The sequence below is a fragment of the Juglans microcarpa x Juglans regia genome, chromosome 1D (assembly GCF_004785595.1).
Source record: "Juglans microcarpa x Juglans regia isolate MS1-56 chromosome 1D, Jm3101_v1.0, whole genome shotgun sequence".
NCBI lineage: Eukaryota > Viridiplantae > Streptophyta > Magnoliopsida > Fagales > Juglandaceae > Juglans > Juglans microcarpa x Juglans regia.
Genome location: NC_054594.1, coordinates 414,207 through 435,390, shown reverse-complemented (window position 1 = coordinate 435,390; position 21,184 = coordinate 414,207). Strand labels below are relative to the sequence as shown.

The following is a 21,184-nucleotide window of genomic DNA, read 5'->3' as shown; positions in this document are numbered from 1 at the left end:
TACACAGGCGTCCTCAGCAAGGGTATTGCAGCAAGTAATAACCTTTCTGGAGTTAGAATCAGGAAGCCAATTGTCTTTCCATATCTAAATTATATCTCCTCTACCAATTCGCCATTAACTTCCAGCTTTTATTACAGATTTTGCTCCATAAATGCTGTGTCATACATAAGATGGCTTTGAGCCAAGCTCTAAAGATAAAAAAATCAGAATTCGGAAAGTACTTTGCTTTAAATATTTATACAAAGAGAAATCCTTGTGATTGAAGTAAACATCATCCTTGCTTCGCCAATAATGCTGAATTAACAACTTCCAAATCTTGAAATCTCAATCCACCATTAAATTTTGACTTACACATGTTGTGCCATTTTTGCCAATAAATCCTTCTCTCTTGACCCTTTTGTCCCCACCAAAATCGCTCGAGTTCTTGACAAAAGCCCTTTGAAACCTTGAAATAGCTCATTGTATAAGTGGGTATAGACTGTACTACAACTTTAATCAACACCTCTCGCAAACTTGTGACAATAACTTTTCTTTCCAACCCTGTAATTTTGCTCAAACTCTATCATTTATTGCTTTAAAAGTCTAAAATCGTGATCTTCCCATAAAAAATGGTAGACCAAGATATTTAGCATGATGTTGAATATCCTGAACACCCCACACTCCTTTAATAGCATTCATAAAGGCTGGCTTCGTGTTGCGACTAAAAAGAAGTTACGTTTTTCCCATATTCAGTTGCTGGCCCGATGTCACACCATAACTAGATAGCAAATCTTTTATATGCTGATTTCTGAAACAGATACTTGATAGAAAATAATGCTATCGTTTATAAAGAATAAGTGACAAACCCAGGGAGCATTATGACACACACTAATACCCCTCAAGTGGCGTTGCTCTTCAGCTTGCTTCAACAATAAAGATAGTGTCTCAACACGTATAATAGATAAGTAGGGAGAAAGAGGGCACCCCTGACGTAAACCATGGGTAGGCTTAATAGGTTGAGTGACAAATCCATTCACAAGAACTTTGTATGAAACTGAGGTGATACACATCATTATTAGACGAATGAATTGAGGAGTAAAACCCATACACAACAATATTTTTTCCAAAAATACTCATTCAACCCTATTGTAGGCTTTACTCATGTCCAATTTAATGGATATACAACCCCTCTTTCCACGTTTCCTTCTCCTAATAGCATCCACAGTTTCAAAAGCCACTAAAACATTATCTGTAATCAGCCTTCCAGGAACAAAGGCTGATTGATTTTCAGAAATAACTCCAGGTAAAACTAATTTTAGCCTATTTGTTAATACCTTAACAATGACCTTATAGACTACATTACATAAACTAATGGGTCTATAATCCTTTATATACTCAGGTTGTTTAGTGTTTGGGATCAATACAATATTTGTAAGATTTAAGTCAAGAGGCATAACACCCGAAATCAACACTCGTAAAACAGAATTAATAATAGTATCACTCACCAGATGCCAACACTTTTGAAAAAATAACGAAGGCATACCATCCGGGCTTGGGGCTTTCAATAGTTGCATTTGAAACAAAGCTACCCTTATCTCAGCTACTGTAAAATCACGCAACAAATCACCATTCATAGAATCAGAAACACAAGTCTGAGTGGTTTGGATTCAGAGATGAGTTGAGAGAATTTGTGAATAGTAGAATAAAAGTTAAATTATTTATTATATTTTGTGTAGGAATTTGGAAAAATTATTTTGGGATTTAAAAAAATTGAATTGTTTATTATATTTTGTGTGAAAATTTAAGAAAGTTGTAATGATGAGATGAGATGAATTGAGATGAATTGATATAGGTTTTGAATGCAAACAAGGCAATAGGCTGCAATACTGCATCAAAATCAGAAGGATTGGTGGTACAGAACACTTTTGAAAAATAATCATGTATCATTGGAAGCATTGCAGATCCTTCATGCATAACACCCTCATCATTCTTTAGTCTTATGATTTGATTACGCCGCTGCCTTTGAAAAGCCATAAAATTGAAGAACTTAATATTTTGATCCCCATCTCCCAACCATTGCACACGGGATCTCTGCTTCCACATCAATTCTTCTTTTTTCAAGAGGTAATTAATATCATGTTTAACACGACTTATTTCATGCGATGAGTAAGAAAGATAAGGTAGGTTCTGTAGTTGTTTTGAGAGAGAGAAATTAAGGTGAATAGGTAGGGATAAATATAATGCAATAATAGCACCAACAAAGAATATAAAGACGAATCAAATTAACCAAGTACGTACACCAATTCATTAAGATATTACAACTAGTACGTATTAAAATAAACTTTACACCACATCACGTATGTACGTACCCATCAAGATTAGATATATATAATACACGAAGTTAATTGTACCAAGTACACAATTAAGCTCAATTTCAATTCTTATTTGGATCCTACTACTAGTACTAGCAAGTAGCAACACAGCATTTGTGGGGGAAATGATCTCAATCTCGTACTAGAAAAATATTAAAGAGTTCATTTGTTTTTAATTTTCCTAAAGATCGATTTGCATGTCGTGTTGTCTAGCCCAACTTGTCATTAATAGTCACCAGAATGAGATGTGTATTTGGGCATGCTAAATCTTGGACTTATTTTAGACTAAAATCCCTAAGATGTGTATTTGCTTTCGAACATAAACCAACATGGTTGAAAGCCTTTGAATTGTTGAAAAAAGAAAACACACATGATTTCAATTTGCATATCAGAACAAGGCGGTGACCTAGGCTTGTAAATCGACCAGGCCACTGTGGTGACCTAGGCTTCGATCGATGTCGTTATAAGCCCACGATGGCAATTTGGAGCGGTCATACAGTGTCTATACATACATCTATAACAGTGAATAGAAAATAAATACTAAAAATATAAATAGAGATGAGGACACATAAATTTACTTGGTTTGGCACAGGACCTATGTCCTTGGGTCATTTGGAGGGCCAATTTAATATAATATGAGTATTTTATAATATTTCATTTCTCTCTATATAATTGAGGTCGGAGACCTCTTTTTTGAAGAAGACAATATCATGGAGCTCTTGTTCTAAGGTTGAAGATGACCTCTGTGTTCTCGTCACCATCCATCTTTGCTCATATCTCATATCTCTTTTATTGTAGCTCTGCCAATGGTAGGTGAGTAAATTAGCTCTAGGGTTGAAAATCAAAGGTATTGATGCGGTTTTGGTACAAAACCGAAACCGCACCAATAAGGAGACAATGTACTATTCTCGATTGAAATCGGCTGATAAGGAGAAAGAGAACCGGCCGGAATCTGACGGTTTGTACCGATTGGTTCAACAATTTGGGAATCAATTTTCCATCACTAGACACCAAAAATGGATAAGCTTGATTTTTCCATCACCACTGATTCACTAGACACAAACAAATCCACAAAAAAAAGTTACAAAACCATTAACTCAACACAATAAACCACTTAAAGTTCCTGATTTTTCCATAGGAGGTGAAATAAGAAAGCTCTGCAAGATGAGTGATGGAGGAGAGGGAAAAGGAGGGAGGAGAGGTTAATGCCTAACAGAGGAGAGCTACGCACTGTGAGAGAGAGGGCGAGATGGATGCCGTCAGTTGTTGGAGGTAGAGGCTGCACGGTGTGAGAGAGGAGAGACTCACAACGGCAACGACTGTGCATGGGAGGTAAGAGAGAGTCTGAGAACCCTAAAGAAAAAAGGCATGAGGGAGAAGAAGAATGAGAGGGGAAGGAGGGGGGGGGGGGCGGAGTAAGGATATTAAACCCTAAAGTCAAACGACGTTATTTGGTATATTAAACCAAACGATGTCGTTTCATTTTTTTCTTTTTCTTTTTTGTAAATGGTAGTTGTAAAACGATGCAGTTTCACTTTTGTGAAATGACGTTGTTTTACATAAGAGATATATAATATATATATATATATATATATAATTGGCCGGTTTAGCGGTTTAGGTTTGGTTCAAACAGGAACCGAACCGGCCGATGTCGGTTTCATTAAATTTATACCCCCAATAGACTAGTTCTAAGCCGGTTTCAACCAGTTTTGAATTTCGGCGGCCGGTCCGCGTTGGTGATGGTCAGTCCCGTTGGTTTCTGTACAGCCCTAATTAGCTTTATGCCACTCATCTCTTGCTTGTGACTTGTTTTTCTCTCATTCCTCACTTTTCTCCCATTTTCCTCACTTTCCTCTTTCCATTTGACATTTGTTTTTTCTTGTTTCCTTTTTGTCACTTCTCACTTTCTTTCCGATTGTGATCCTTTAATTGGTTGGGCTTGATATATCTGGGCCTACCATTTTTACCCCCTTCAGCAATGTTGACGATGGTAATATACATCCATAACTTGATAAATTAAAGTACAGAAATAAAATAAACTTTAACGTGGTTCCATGAATGTAGGGATTGGAGGAGAAATTATATTACGAACATGTATTCCAACCTTTCTTTCCTCTCTGGTACAAATAGGAAAAAAAAAATTTCATCGGAGTCTCGGACACCTTAACTTGTACGTCGAAGTTTGAGAGCCCAAGCACTCCGGGCCCCAACTGCCAAAGCATAGAAAAGTTTGCGACTAAAGATTCGAAGGATGATAGAATGAGATAGATAGGTAATCATATTTTGAGGTCAGCCTCAGATTCAGGCCCATCTGCAGCCCAACCTAAAAAGGAAGGGGTGTTCTAATTTAGAATATCTCAGATCATCTGTAAATAGTAATAAGAAAAATAATAAATAATTTATAAATTGTACTAAAATAATACAAAAATATCTTAAGACTGTTGTGTTCACAAACATATCCAAATTCATCACAAAAAATATGATATTCCTTTGGTGCTTGATCTTAAAAGTTCGATTCAGGTATCTTAGCACATCGATCGGGTTATGTTTTGCATAAAGTGGGGGTGGGGAATGTAATCGTTTTAAAATTTTCTAATCTAGGTACGTACTGAATGGTTAAAAAGAATATAAAACGAAAATATAGGAATCGAGAAGAGACGTTGAAAGTGATGAAGTAGTAGTTCAAATTCATGTTTTTTGTTACATAGTTTAAGAGATGGGCCATCGCAGAGGTAATTTGGGTTGGTAAATTGTTAATCTTGTAAAAAGCTACCGTAGATAAGATTGCATCAGTTTTGAATGCGTTATTGTAGTTGAATAAGATTTCCTCTTACACAACTTTAGGTGAGAAAACTATAGCTAGTACGTAAAGAATCAAAATATATCACATAATCATGTTGTGCTGCAAAACTTTCACGCTGCATTTGGACTTGAAATGAGTTGAGTTGAGTTGTGAATAGTAGTATTTTGTGGATCTCATTGAGATGAGTTTAACGTTTTTAGGTTGAGATAGGTTTAACTTTTTAAGTTGAAATGTATGAAGTAAATGTGTTTAACTTCTCAACTCATTTCATTTAATCATTTTGTGGATCTTGTTTGTTTTCACAAAACTTCTCAACTCATCTCATCTCATTTTATCTAATCATTACAATTTTCTCAAATTCTTATACAAAATAAAATAAAAAATTCAACTTTTTCAAATCTAAAAAAAAAATATTAAACAAAAATATTCTAATAATATTTTATTCAATTTTTAATTTTCAACTTTAATCTCAATTCATTTCATCACATCTTATCTCATCTGCGAAAACAAACGAGCTAATTGAGAGTGAGGGTTCCATTATCCTACTACTACTAGTAATAATAATAATAAATTACATATATGTATAATAAACTAGTGTATGTATGTATATATAGTTGGTCATGTTATCATGTATGTATATATATAAACTAGTGTATATATGAACATATAGAATATACATGTGTGTGTATATATTGAACAGAGCAGCAACTATATATAAAGGGGGGCCAACTCTAATTAAATAAAAGAATAGCTGCACAAAAGTTGGATAATAATGTATTCTGTCTAGATTGCAATTTGAATGCCCCCAAAGACTTGAATGAATTTGAAATAGAATTTGTTGGGAGTTAAACATGTTCTTCTCATGTGATGTCAACAAACAAGCTAGCAGCCCTATAGGTCCATATTCCATAAATACCCTATCACAAAAAAAATAAAAATAAAAAATCATATAAATAAATAAATAAAATTTAGACTCATAACAAAACATGGGAGAAATTTTTAAAAAGTTATTTAATGTTATAGATAGGGGTGTAACCGGTCTACTTTGGTCTGATTTTGGATAAAATTTGAGATCGAACCGGTATATACCGGTTTTGTATTTTCAAGAATCGATTCTGTACCCGTTATCCCTTAAACCAGTACTTTCGATTTTACCGGTTCTAGTCCGGTTTTAATATATTATATATTATATAATATATTATAATTGTATTATAGACTATAGTGATATATTATAATATATATAATATAGTGATATATTATAGTATATCATAATATATAGTGATATAGTATTAGTATAACTATTAATTCGCACTATATAGTGTTAGTATAACTATTAATATAATAGATTATAGTGATATAAGATTTTAAAATTTAATATTATATTAATTAGTAATTTATCATATAATACAAAACTATTTTATATATAATTATATATTATATATAAAAAATTATAATATATATATATATAAATCGGTCCGGTTTGGTCTACTCCAATTTTAGAAAAAGAAAAACTAGAACCGGATCAATTTTGACTAGTTTTAAGACAAATAAAACCAATACTGGACTGAACCAAACTCGGTACCAGATCCAATTGGTTCGGTCTGGTCTAGTTTACCGGTTCACCAATTTTTTTTTACACCCCTAGTTACGATTGCCTTGATATTCTAATAGATAAATAAAATTGTTTATACAAACATCATTTGAATTTGATATAATATTCTATAACAAGTGTAAATATTTATACTACCTGAGTATTAATTATTATTTTCTATTTTGAGCTTATTCTTAAGAGGAGAAATACTTGTGCTACAAAAAAAATTATATAAAGGTAAACAACAAACTTATATGGATTGATGTAATACGTTAGATTGTAAAGTTATTTTTATTGTAAAATAGATCTAACAGATCTCATTAAATTATGTCAGTTTGTGAATTTACTTTTGTATAATCTCTTTATGTTTGTGGCAATTCTCTTTTAAGAGTGTCAAATAATTACGTTACTGCTTAAATTAGACAAAGAGCCTGTGTAAAAAAAATAAAAATTAGACAGGTAGCCGAGGAGAGTCTAGGTAGGGTTCCAATGGAGAGTCAGGTGTGGGTGTGTGATTGGACACATGTAACACCCCGGTCGCGGAGGTCTAAGGAATTAGCTCTTATTACCAAAAATCATCTCCCAACAGTGCATAACATATATACTCCACGGTCTCTATAGAACATAAAAACTCATTGTTTCAAATCAAGTACCTCAATATAATTAAACTAAGACACCACCAAGTCTCAAAATAAACGTTAACCTTCCAAAATGCTAAGTCAACAGAACAAAACAAATGTATTGAATAAAATTTTCCAAAAATCAAAGTACTCTCTTTGTACTTAATCCACTATGCTCACATAGTCTTACCCAATACTTGCTATTTTGAATCCTTAGCTAAACACCCAAAACATCTGAAAATATTGTGGAAAAAATAGGTGAGTTATCAACAACATATGCTAATATGTAAACATAAGTCTTTTCATAGGGTTCAGAATGTAAAACAAAACATTTTATTTTCGGAATACAGATCCAAAGCATGTTATCAGAATATCAGAGCGATAGATCTAAATGTTCATATTCAAAAGCTTTGGCATAGTATAACTGAACATCATCTTATCGTATCATATCATAACAAAGATAATGTTTAATCCTTGTGGTAGGATTGTATGCATGTCTACGATTAACCAAACAAAACCTATCACTGTTTGTCACCAAGGTGATGCATTCAGAACAGATACCACTATTATTATCTCATGGCGGGGCCAGAGACCATTATTGTATCTTGTGGCAAGGTTGGAGGCCATTATTATCTCACGTGGCAGGGCCAGAGGCCACTATTATATATTGTGGCAGGGCCAGAGGTCTCTATTATGTGCCGTGATAAGGTTAGAGGTCACCATTACATATCGTGATAAGGCCAGATGTCACTATTATGTCTAGTGACAAGACTAAAGACTGCTATTATATCTGGTGGTAGGCCAATCAGAATGAAACAGAAATATTGGTACCATTTATATAATAGAGGCCACAGTTTTGCACCCATGGTAAGGTAAAAAAATAAAATAAAAACAGAAATCAGAATATCGGATCAGAACTAAAGACAAAATTAGATACAGAATTAAAATGTCATGCCAAAAATTTTTCACATCATAACAAAACAGAGTAATGAACGTATTAAAATCATTTTCATAAAATCAAAACAAATTCTGAGCATCTTCACATAATCAAAGCAGATTTAGAGCATTTTCACATAACAAACACAAATTATCAGATTTCATGTTCACTCTTTTTGAACAGTTCGGTAAATAAAATGCTAAAAGTTTGCTCATGTCTACATTAGTAATGACAGAAAATATTTATATATATATTTCATGAGTAATGCAGAAAACATAAATGAGATTGTTTTCACATTTATTTTCATATCAACTATGCATATTTTCACAAATCAACCTCAATCCATTTCTTTTTTTTATTCAAAGTCTAGTATAGAAATTACACTTACCTAAACTTTTTAACTTCTTTGAATTTCCTCACATTAGTGCAAAGGGAATATCAATCACTATCTATAAAATAGTCACGTACTTGCTTAAATCTTCAATTGAACACGTACTTCATAACTCGAGATATATAAAAGTAATAATTTGTATTTCCCTAATGTCTAAAATCCTGGAAACTCCAAAATATTGTCACTCCCTAAAATATTTTGATTTTCACATAATTTCTCCTAATGATCATGTGATTAAACTGTAAAATATCTGCAATGGCCAAACATCTAATTTCTCTTAGTTTTATCACAATAATATCATCATAATCAATAAACATTGGGTCACCTACTAGGGGCATATATGTAATTTACTATCTAAGTGGCTTAACAATTGATGTGTTTTAACAGTGAAGTGAAGGAGAGAGGCTTACGGCAGAGTTACCATGCGACGTGGGTCATGGGTTTGTCCGTGAGCTTCCGGCGTGGGTGATCACAGCAGTAACTCTGGCAGTGGAGGCTTACCACAAGAGTTCTGATGTAAGGTGGTGCCGTCTTCTTTTATGTTGGACGGCTGAAGGGTGTTGCTGTCATTGGCTTGCAGTGCTTTGAGGAAGAGAATTGTGCTCTATTTTTCCTCGCATAGAACAGAGGTTGTGATGGTTGTGTGTGGAGGCTTGGGGCTGGGTTTCAGACGGTTTGGAGGTGGTGGTTAACTCTGGGCTTGTCGTGCTGTGGAGTCGAGGAGGAGGTGTGACTAGGTTGGCTGTCGGTTGGGTAGTTTGCGGTGGAGGAGAGGCTGTTGGTGTAGAAAATGCCTCTCGGCTTGAGTGCACATTGAGATGGATTGCCTGGTTGCTTCCTGGATGTGGAGGGCAACAATGCAACTGTGGCTTGTTGCCGTGTGTTTGGGTGGTTGCGGGTTATGGAAAGGAGTCAAGGTGGTGTTGCTTCAACCTTTCAACGTGGTGCACTTCAGTGGAAGGCAGTGGCGCACCGCAGGGCTTAGGGCGGTCCCGTGGTACTACAGCCTGCCGTCTGTTGCTCATCTGGGGAGGATATATGGTGGCCTGATGGGCGTGCGTGGAGGCCGATTGGTTCATGTAACCGTGGGAGGAGAGGATCTGTTTTGTGGTGGCTTCCGACTAGGTGGTTTTTCGTGGGATGAGGTGGCGTGAGGAGATGTCGTGGCTTGACTAAGGTGGTTTAACTGTGCGACAGGGTGCTAAGGGCTATGGGGTTGCTGTTTCTATGGTTTTTTTTCTTCCAATGAAAAGTGGTGGTGGTGACTACATGTTGCTTTCAGGACGTAGAGACGTGAGACGTGTGGACTGAGGGTGGTGGTGTGTGCAGTGCGGTAACCCTAGGGATTTGAGGAAGGACTATGAAAGCTAGCTGTGTGATGTTTGTGTTTGGGAGAAAGGGAAAGTATGCATGAATGTGTGTAAGGTGTTATATATATATATATATATATATATATATATATATAACTGCAGTGAACTCTAGTGGAACCTTGGGTCTTACGGTTTAGAACCAACAGGTTTGTGCTTTGGGGTAATCGGGTAGGTTCACTTAAAAAATTTTGGACCTAAGTCTTGGGTAGTGAATGGCCTTAACAAATGGGTTGGGCCGGTTAGAACAGTCCAAATTTTTTTAATTTATCCAACTCATCTCATAAATAATAAATAGTTTTAACTTAATTGCTAGGCCCAATAAAAAAAAATCTATATTCTATCAAAATAAAAACTTTCAATCTGTAACATATTTAAAAGCATATTTAAAATTTTAAACTACTCGATAAATTTTAAATATGCTCTTTATAAATATTAATCTCAATAAATTAATATTTCGTGAATTTGGACGTGTCACAGCACACCCGAAAGAGGGAGAGGGAGAGGGAGAGGGAGAGGGAGTGGACATACAGTCAAAGCAAAGGAAATTTTGACGGTCAAAGGCATGGATTCGCTTTCCCTTTCCTAAAACAAATTGAATAGATAATAAATATATTGTATTAAAAGAAAAATAATAATAAAATAAAAGTGTCTGAAATATTCGATTTGGCAAAATCGAGATGGTAGGCTTTAGGGTAGGGTAGCCCGTCTGCTTTCCTCGTCCTTCCGTGGGGTTTCGCTGGCTGTATTTTAGTCAAAACAATTAATTAAATAATCAGGACCTGCTTTTGCCTTCGTGCGAACGGGACGACCACTCCCTTCTATGTTCCATTCATAGAACTTTTGCCCTTTTCATTGTGTTATGCTACACAAAAATTTTCCATTTTATATATTATTTAAAAAATATATGATTTTATTTTTTTATTTTTATATTTCATATTTTATTACATATAATGATAAAATAATAAAATCGTATATTTTCAAGTGGTATAAGTAGTGTAAGGTTTATATTTACAATTTTTCCTTTTCATTATATAAATTTTTACAAAAACGTGTTTTTTTTTTTCTCTATGACAGACCAATGAAACATATAATGTCAGTGGTTTTATTGGATATCACGAAAATAATGATAAAAAAATTTTCCAAGCGAAAAGAAAGAGTAATGCATAGATTGAAGGGATACAAAGAATCATCACCTTCATTTTTTTTTTTTTTTTTTCCTTTTATCAACTTCAGACACGAAGTAGAGGGATCTCATAATAAAAAATATGTACATCGTTTTGGGGATTTTTTTAATATATAAAAAGAAAATTTTATATTCTATATACTATATTATCATCATATTTTTATTTCATTAAATAAGATGTGATATATTTATTATTATTAAATAATTATTTATTATATATTTTTTTATCATCTAATTATGATGAATATGTTACATACTATTTAATATAATTAAAATAAAATAAAAATGTGGTCTATAATATTAATTTATATAAAACTAAGGATAAAATAAAGGATGCAAATGTGATTGGGGTTTGCGTAATTTCTTAAAACTAGAAGTGAAGAAACCGAGAAGCGGCAGATTACAGGGACAGATGATATACGAGACTAATGACTGCACGTGTGCTGCGCGCTGGCCGAAGGGCTTTATCAACCTTCTACAACACGTAGCTCCCGGTCGTCCGCTCTCAATTATATTCAAACTTCTCAATTTTTTTTGTATTTCAGTTACCCTTTTTTTTATATAATTTATAATTATTATTGTTATTTGCCGTAAAAACGTCTTATCAAATCTGTTTAAATATTAAATTGATCTGAGTTAAGATAATAAAATGTTATTAAAGTATTATTTTTTAATATTATTATTATTTAAAAATTTAAAAAAATTAAATTATTTATTATATTTTATGTTAAAATTTTAAAAAAATTATAATAATAAATTAAATTAAATTGAGTTTGTTTAATTTCGAAACGTACCCACAGTAAACAGACCTCCCACCCTCGCCCAAAAAAAAACAAGAGCTGTATAGGTGGGGAGGCTTTTTGCCAGGGGGATGGATGGATGGCTTCTCTTCTCATTTCCCTTTCTCTTTCTTTTACTATAGCGGTACGGCCCCTCTGATTTCCCCTCTCTAAGGCTCTTTGATTTCCGCATTTTTCTTCCTCTTTATGCTCTGCCTCTCACTTGCTCTTCCCGTTTTTTTGTACTGATTTGTTAGGTTTACGATGCTTTGTTTGAGTTTGTTAGTTCTAGTTTTCACTATTTGTTAGATTGGCTGATGGGTTTTCGATTTAACCCTTTCGAAGCTTGAACGTGAAGTGAAACAAATTTGATTGTGTGTTTGAGTCAGTTGTGTGTGTCTGTGTTATGATGTTAATGATTCTTTTGACAAAAGAGATCATATAAAGCACAATGGAACCGTGTGTCTACCATAAAGAGTGTTTTTTCTTGTGACGGTCAATGAGAGGAAACTTTTGAGGGGTTTCTTATTCTCTCTTTTTTATCCCCTATTCACACATCTTATGTGCAAACTAAGATGTAATGCTGCTTGAAGGGTGATTTGCGGTTCGGAGACTTATGGGTTTGGAGGCCGTTTTGTATTTTTAGATTCGTTTTCTTTCAAAAAGGGGCTTCGGAGATGCCTATGTTTCAGCCCTCAAAGAGGGATGCAGTTGTTGGGTATGAAGGCGGTGGAGATGGGCATGTTCTAGATTTGGACACTGCTGTCAAAGATGGGATTTTGGGTGGTGTTGACGCTGGGTTTGTTGGAGCGGCTGTAGGAGAGAAATTGGATCTGAAGAAGATGATTGAAGAGCTCAACTTATCCGAGGTTCCCTCGGTGTTTATTTGCCCAATATCGCTCGAACCAATGCAAGACCCTGTGACCCTTTGCACCGGCCAAACCTATGAGAGGTCCAACATTCTCAAATGGCTCGGTCTGGGGCACTTCACCTGCCCCACTACGATGCAAGAGCTCTGGGATGATTCGGTCACGCCGAATAAGACCCTTTACCATCTAATTCATACTTGGTTTACCCAGAAGTATTTGCTCATGAGGAAGAGATCAGAAGATGTACAAGGAAGGGCGTCAGAGCTTTTCGAGACACTAAAGAAGGTGAAAGGTCAAGCTAGAGTTCAAGCCCTCAAGGAGCTCCAACAAGTTGTGGCAACTCATGCCACTGCCAGGAAGAGAGTGATTGATGAAGGCGGTGTTGCTATTCTTTCATCATTGCTGGGTCCATTTACATCCCATGTTGTTGGTTCTGAAGCCATTGGGATTCTTGTGAATTTGAGCCTGGATTCAGAGTCGAAAACAAACTTGATGCAACCTGCAAAAATTTCATTAATAGTGGATATCTTGAACGAGGGTTGCATTAATACGAAAATCAATTGTGCCCGATTGATTGAAACGTTGATGGAAGAGAAGGATTTCAGGTCAGAGATTGTTTCAAGTCATAGCCTCCTGGTTGGTTTGATGAGGCTGGTGAAGGACAAGAGATATCCAAATGGAGTCTTGCCCGGACTTAGCCTCCTTAGAACAATATGCTTGCATAAGGAAGTAAGGGGGTTGATTGTCAGCATAGGGGTTGTTCCTCAATTGGTTGAATTGTTGCCTACTCTGGATTTTGATTCCTTGGAATTAGCCCTTTTTGTCTTGGACTCATTGTCTACTCTACAGGAGGGAAGAGTAGCCTTGAAGGAGTGTTCAAACACCATTCCAAATATGGTGAGGCTAATAATGAGGATTTCAGAAACCTGTACTCAATATGCACTGTCAATCTTATGGTTTGTCTGCAGTCTAGCCCCTGATGAATGCTCCTCAATTGCTGTGGATGCGGGGTTGGCGGCAAAACTCCTCCTTGTGATTCAGAGCGGTTGCAATCCTGTCTTAAAGCAGCGGTCTGCAGAGCTTTTGAAGCTGTGCAGTTTAAATTATTCGGATACAATCTTTATCTCCAAGTGCAAGCTTACAAGAACTATCCAATGAGTATAAAGGGCTTGCCACATCTAAGTCCAGGAATCTCGTATTAACCCCAGCAGATGTGGTGGGGGTTTCAGGTGCACTCGATTGCTCTCCTGTATATATTGAGGTGCTTCATTTCCGACAATTGATTCATCATAGAAATGAGGAGGAACAAAATGTAGGAAACAACCCACCTTGGTGTAAAGAGTCAAATAAACCCCGTCAAGAAGATCATTATATAATATTGCAATATTTGCGTTGGGGGTGCATTAATATGAGAAGAAAAATATTGTTGTTGGGATAAAGATTCTTGTTAGGGGAGGAGAATTTGGAGCTCTTGCAACTCTACTTCTTAAGTTGTTGCTTTGCTCCATATATGGCTTTTTTCTTTTTTTTTTTTTTTTTTTTTTTTTTTTTTTTTTTTTTTTTTTTTTTATCTCCTTTCATGATTCAGTGGCATCAAATTTTCATTGCAATTAAAAGTGAGCTTTGCTTTCGGCTTCACACGTGTACAGATTGCGGGGCGCTTGGCTGCACTTTTTTTAATTTTACGAGCCAATAACCCGCTCAATGTACGGATTGTTGTGGACGAGAGAGATTTTGCGAGAGATCAGATTTTATAGTAGAGAAATTTAAAATGGTTTATAAGACGGCTTATTTGACGAAATAATACAAAGATTGAATCAGTATCGTTGGGTAGATACTTGAATCGGTTTATATTTTTATATATAAGAAATGAAATGAAACTTAAAAGTTACAACAGTTTATAATGAAACAGTATTTTTAAAATTGTTTTTAAAATGATTATTACTTATTTCAAGTTTAATGGATAGAATGTCTAATTTCATGAGTAGAATGTCACGTTGGAGTTATATGTAAATTTAATTCAAAAGTATTGAATTAATACTTTTGGGTGGAATCTTGAATCAGTTTATTTATTTATATGTAAGAAATAAAATGAAATTTAAAAGTTGTAATGATTCATAATGAAACATTATTTTTAAAAGGTTTACCGCTTCATAAACTTAACACTTTAAATTTAATGGATAGAATGTTTATTTTTATAAATAGAATGTCACGTCAAAATTCTATAACTCTGCTTTTATATATAATAATAGATTTGCATAAACATGTTCGAAGTTTTTGTCCCATGCATGTATGTGTTGGTGATTAAAATTATATGATGAGATATTTTGATTATGATTTATTTCCTTCTTTCTAAGGCTAGGAAGTTTTCTTGGACCTTCATATGGGTGGGGCTCATAATCTCCCCAAGTTGGAGACAAAAATGCTAGTTGTTTGCGTCTGAAATTAATTCAATTGAGAAACAGTACTAATATGCTCATAAATAAAGAAATTCTTTAAAAATGTTGTTTTTGTTTGAAAAGTATGTCGACATGAAAGAATCCTTGGCGTTGGAATCTTTTGAAAGACTGTCGAGGCTGCTGGTCATATTAATGGGAAAGCTCTATGTTTAGTCTTGGAGCCACCAAGAATTTCCTATCTTCAGACTTCACCCGAGTGGTTGATTTGTTAGGAGATGGAAATTCTAAATCCCAAATATTAAAAGATAAAATAATTTTTTTATTAAAAAAAAATAGCTCTACCTTATTTTCATATAGTATATTATTTCTTAAATCTTTTAAAGAAAAAAAGAAGAAGAAGGTGAAAAACCCACAAAATTAGTGTACTTAGAGCTGCTACTTTGATCACTCTGCGATAACCATATGATTAGTGCAGGTGCTAAATAGGGATAATCAATTCATTATCCGTCATTTATTTGCTTATTCAATGATCCCATATAATATTCGATTTGGAGAATGCCTCTGTAAGAGCATTGACATTGAATTAGTCAAATATCAGCGAAATTTAAAATATAATTAAATTTTGTATAAATAATCTACATTAGACTAGTTAAAAATCTTTAGTTTAAACTTTGAACTACAGTAACTCTAAAGAATTTTTAAAGTTAGAGAGTTACTATTCACTCATCAAATCCATATTTTATTCACAAATAATTAATAACTGTCTTTTCACTCCTTATTCACAAATTTTATTTACAAGTTAGAATTATTGACAACGGACAAATTTTAATTAATATATGGATTGTATTTGTAAAATATAAAAAAAATTATTATTAAAATATATAATATTATATTATTATTTTAACTTTGAGATTGATAGTATAATATTGACTAATTTCTTCGATAACTTTGATTTTAGCCAAAATTTTAACTTTTAACCAAATCTTAGACCTAGATCATTGCCAATGCTATCAGACAGTTGAATGAGATTGTAGGTGAAAACGTGTTCCTTCTATTTTGTTTACTTCTCTCGTCAGATATGGTAATTCTCTCAAATTCCTGCAACTTCCATCGCGGACAGATTTGAAAGGTGAGATGAGATATAAAATTTTTATCTTATCTAATCTCATCATTATATATTTTTCAAATTTTTATATAAAATATAATAAATAATTTAATTTTTTTAAATCTCAATTCAATTTAAAAAAAAAAAAAAGATTTTAACAACTTTGGTTTATAGCTATCCTTGCAACCGAGAGTGTATTAACGATATGGGCCCGAACTACGAAGTTTCTAGTTAGATTTTCCTTTAAGTTCTTATTTGAATCGAAGGTTTAAACTAGGAAAGAAATACTTAATAATAATAATAATAAAATACTAGGAAAGAAATATACATAAAATACGCTCTATAACGTTAGTGTCCATTAGAGTTTGGAAGGAACGGCTATGTTTGGTTAGTCAGCTACTCAGACAATCTTATTATTATTTACAAATTATTTATTATTTTTTTTATTATTATTCATTATTTTTTATTACTATTCACAGATCATCTAAGAGCTTTCACATCTCATGCCCCAAACCATTACTTTTCTTATAATTTGAGGTTTATTTTAAGAAAAAAGTTTAGGGGATGAAGAGTGGTTCTCCAAATATAGGGAATGACTATTCATCCCTTAAACTATTTTTTATCAATATTTTATCCTAATACATAAAATAAATTATTTACTAGAGTAATAGTTCAAAATATAAGAAAAAATATTGAGTAGTTAAGTTTGTAAATAAAAGTGAGAGAAAAAAGTAATAAAGAAATAATAGAAAAATATTATTTTAATAGAATAGAGAAATGATAGAAAATGAGATGTAGGAAGTTTTTAAAAGATAGTAAAATTTAAGAAAAATATTTAAGAAATATACTTTTTAACTAAATTATAGAAAATTTTATAGAGAATAGAATGTAAATATTTTAAGATCACTTTAACATCCAAAAGTAGTCTTAGTATTTTTAACAGTCTAAAAGCTCAAATATAAAAAAAAAAAAAAATAGAAGCTCCACTTTTTTAAAAAGTACCAAATTGAGGTTTTTGTTGAAAAGGAGATGTCTTAAATGACAGCTTTGTACAATTCGCTGGGCAGACTATAATAGATAATGATAGGCTTAATTAGTATCTCTAATCATTCATTTATTATTTTATAATGTATTTGAAACTTTTATTTTTTTTTATTATTTTTTTAAGTACTTTTTTAACATCTTTAATCAGTAATAAAAAATTTAAAAAATATATAATTTTACTAATAGTTAGTTCTGAACTATTAAGAAAAAAAAAATAAAAAGAGTACTAAACGGATGATATGAGGTAATAAGTCTGTCATTGCCTGACTATAATATCACCAATGAAATTGATAATTGGTTGTTTTGTACCGCAGCTCATTGTTGTGAATTATATGGTGGATAGAACCGCTTGCTCTTCTTGAATCCTTAGTTAAGGAAAGTTGTAATATAGCTAGATAGGAAGCATCAAAAGACTTAAGTCGTCAATGGCCGAAAATCTACATGCGACTATGGCAATGCATGGGGATCAACCGCAGTGCCTGAAGACCACGGGCAGGCTGCTAGGCTGTATTATATGAGCCTCACCTGCTTCACGGCAAATTTACCTTGTAATTGGTAAATTTATACTTAGAGAATGGTGTGGCGTGGCGCGTGCATTCTGATTCTTGTTATTTTCTGAAAGGAATGCTTACCATTGCAATACCATTTCTCTTGTTGATAATATGGTATTTGGCCCAGCTTGTTGAGCTACCTGAGTTACCTCATCTTATAATTAATCAGGCATTGATGTGGCTTCAAAATATATTCATCACCAATATTGCAAACTGCTCTACAATAAAGATTTGCTTCCCCTTGTTTTTATATTTTGGCAATCCCAGCTTACTCCCATCATCCAAACCAATATTGCAAAGTGGCCCTGATTGGCTCGTCACGCGTGCATGCAAGTGCAACTTGCACACACTAATATTATTATAAGTAGGTATATCAACCATAAACAAACAGTACTCTAAAAAAAAAAAAAATGCAAATAATGGGTGCAAAAATTTGACCAGTACTCATGGTTTCTTTAAAAACATATATATACTTGAGTATAAGACTGGTTTCCATCATATACATAGGAATTTCCCCAACATATAAATAATGCCATCCTTTGGTTGACGTCACACCTTACAACATATATAATCAACCCACTTTACCTATGAATTCATACATATAAACAAACTAAACTCTCGGTGTTGAGTGTTTCGCAGCAAATCATGTATATATGGTATTGGTATAGGCACTAATATTTAAGCAGTTTCGGAGATTCCTGGACTACTCAATAATCAAAGCTTGATTCCACAAACTTAAGAGGGTCCTTATAAATTAGTTGCGGTCAAAAGATCAGGTGCCATTACTTTAACCATTAGGAGGATGGAAGGGGAGAGTTTTTTCTTTTTTTTTTTTTTTAAAAAAGTCTTCTGAATCAGATGATTTTGAAAGAAAAATCTACGGTGCACCCTTTATTGGAAATTTAACAAAATCCAGAAGAAAACTACAAGTTCAAAGTCATCCTACAGTCACGTGATTAGGTACGTTTAAACTAATGCGTAATAGATACTTTACCGGGAAAAAATTTAAAAAAAAAAAAAAAAAAGTTACGTGAGAAAGAGACAATTAAGGGGGCCACGCATTGTACATTCCAGCTCACATTAATATATTTACAAGACAATGATTTGTTCGTACAAAATAAAGAGTACTTCTGAGGAAGAAAAATGAGAAGAGCATTATCACTATCATAATTTATAGCATTGAAAAAAAGCTAACGATTTTTGAGTTTTGGTCAAAGATAGAAATACAAAAACAACAATTATGTTAGTAGGCACATGTGAGATTTCAAAGCCATCTGAATGTGACTGTAGGAGGGTAGACTCACTCGCAAAACAGAGGCGAGGCGGCTGCCTAAGCCTAATCAGTCATTCAGTCGTTCATCACCTTCCCCAGATGATACCTTCTCCGGATAACAGCGCCCCCTCTCTCTCTCCCAAATTATAACGTCGTCTTCTAGCTTGGTTGTCTGGACGGTGCCGTTGTTGGATATCATATCCATTCATCATGTCTTTTATATATATATATATATATATATATGAATAAGAATTTGTCAAACTTCATGCTTTTGACTACATTCCCTGTATCTCTCATCCACAGAGAACGTCGACGGCTGATCATGACACAACATCATTTCAATTTTTGGTTGGCCTCCTAAACGGCTTCATCTCTATGTCGTTGCGTCTTCTTTACTACCCAGGAATGCTCTTTTGTTATATATATACAAGCCTTATGACTTGGCCCTTGATCCATTAATTGATTTATCATTACTAAACTTGGGAGTCTTTGATCTCACAAACCCAATTTCCATTACTATGGAACCTTATTCTACTTACTCACCTCCTTCCTCCTCCTCCACGACATACTTCTCAAAGAAACCAAAGATCCCAACACAGCCATTTCATTCCTCATCTCTCCATACGGTTCGAAAGTCTATGGCAAAGCCGTGGAAGAAGCCAGTGGCGCCACTGCCACCAACACCCCCTCGTATATACAACGTGGATCCTATTAACTTTCGTGACCTTGTCCAAAAGCTCACTGGTGCAGCCGAGTTAGATCGATCTCGGCTTCTTCAAAGCGTGGCTCCACCTCCACTCGAAGTGGGTTCGACAGAAAAACCAACTTTCTTTGCAGTAGAGTACCAGCAGGACTTCACACCTGGGGCACTGGAAACGAAACAAGTACAGAAAGTGTCGACTGAGAATAAAGAGGCAACGTTTTCCCTTGCCATGAATATGTCGCCGTCTTCTCAGAATTTGTTTTCTTTTCCTCTATTCAGTCCAGGTAGTCTTTCCACTTTGGAACACAGCACGGTTCTTTAGCTCGCTGATGATAACTATATATAATGTCCCAGTATCCGTCCTCCAGCACTGCTTAGAAACAAAGCAGGGTCTGGTTTCATTCCCAGCTAGCTCTTCCTTCTGCTTGAACTATATATATTAAGAACGTCACATCTTATTGTTGTCAATGTGTTAGATCGACTAGTTAAGATTTACCTCTTGGTAATGCTATTAATATCAATTCAAAAAGTCACAGTGGGAATGCATGATCTGGTAATATTGTTGGATGCGGCCTATTTAGCTAGCTAGGATGCGTGCAATAAAATTGGCACTTCTTTGAGATGCGAGATGATACCCTTAACATGCAAAACTTAAAGGTAGCAATATAGGACTCGACACGTGAACCCAACATGGACAACATGAAATTAGCGAGTTTGGATTTGATATTAACGTGTTCGGATCGAAACAAGTTGACCCGTTGAGACATAATTTATCAATGGGTTAATAACGAATTAACCCGCTTAATCCAAAATCAACCCCTTTTTTTACTTGTTTAGATTTTGTTTCAAAATTACAATTTTATTATTGTTGAGTTTTAATATTAGTATTTCTCAATATGTTTATATTTTTATTATTCGGATTGTAACTTATGTTAGTAGGTAGTCTTATTTTTTTAAGATATCGTGGTTAGCTACTAATATATATAGATTTTAACTTTTATGTAAATTATGTTAATAAGATCAAATGAGTTATGCAAGTGTGTTTTAAGTTTAATCAACTAATTATATGAAACGGGCTTAAATAAGTTGTGTCATGTTGACCTATTTATAATTAATTATTAAAAGGATGACACACGACCTGTTATCTAAAGAATGATACGTTGAGCTTAACGAGTTGGGTTTAAATTGATCTATAATCAAATATTCATGATTTGA

General features: G+C 34.0%; 2 protein-coding genes across 2 annotated transcripts; both read left to right on the top strand.

The window, feature by feature from the left end:
* Positions 1-12,043: 12,043 nt before the first annotated feature.
* Positions 12,044-14,427, top strand: LOC121234750 (U-box domain-containing protein 30-like). Its single transcript, XM_041130835.1, has 2 exons — positions 12,044-12,170; positions 12,619-14,427. The coding sequence occupies exons 1-2, from the start codon at positions 12,126-12,128 to the stop codon at positions 14,050-14,052; spliced, it is 1,479 nt and encodes a 492-aa protein (XP_040986769.1). The 5' UTR covers positions 12,044-12,125; the 3' UTR covers positions 14,053-14,427.
* A 5,192-nt stretch (positions 14,428-19,619) lies between these two features.
* Positions 19,620-20,498, top strand: LOC121249146. The gene has a single exon (XM_041147849.1). It carries the CDS (start codon positions 19,785-19,787, stop codon positions 20,289-20,291), a length of 507 nt encoding a protein of 168 aa, XP_041003783.1. The 5' UTR covers positions 19,620-19,784; the 3' UTR covers positions 20,292-20,498.
* The last annotated feature ends 686 nt before the right edge of the window (positions 20,499-21,184 follow it).

Coding starts and splice junctions, on each gene's coding strand:
- LOC121234750 (XM_041130835.1), top strand. CDS start 12,126: ATGGCTTCTCTTCTCATTTCCCTTTCTCTTTCTTTTACTATAGCG. Junction 12,171..12,618: donor CTCTTTCTTTTACTATAGCG/GTACGGCCCCTC, acceptor TGCTGCTTGAAG/GGTGATTTGCGGTTCGGAGA.
- LOC121249146 (XM_041147849.1), top strand. CDS start 19,785: ATGGAACCTTATTCTACTTACTCACCTCCTTCCTCCTCCTCCACGACA.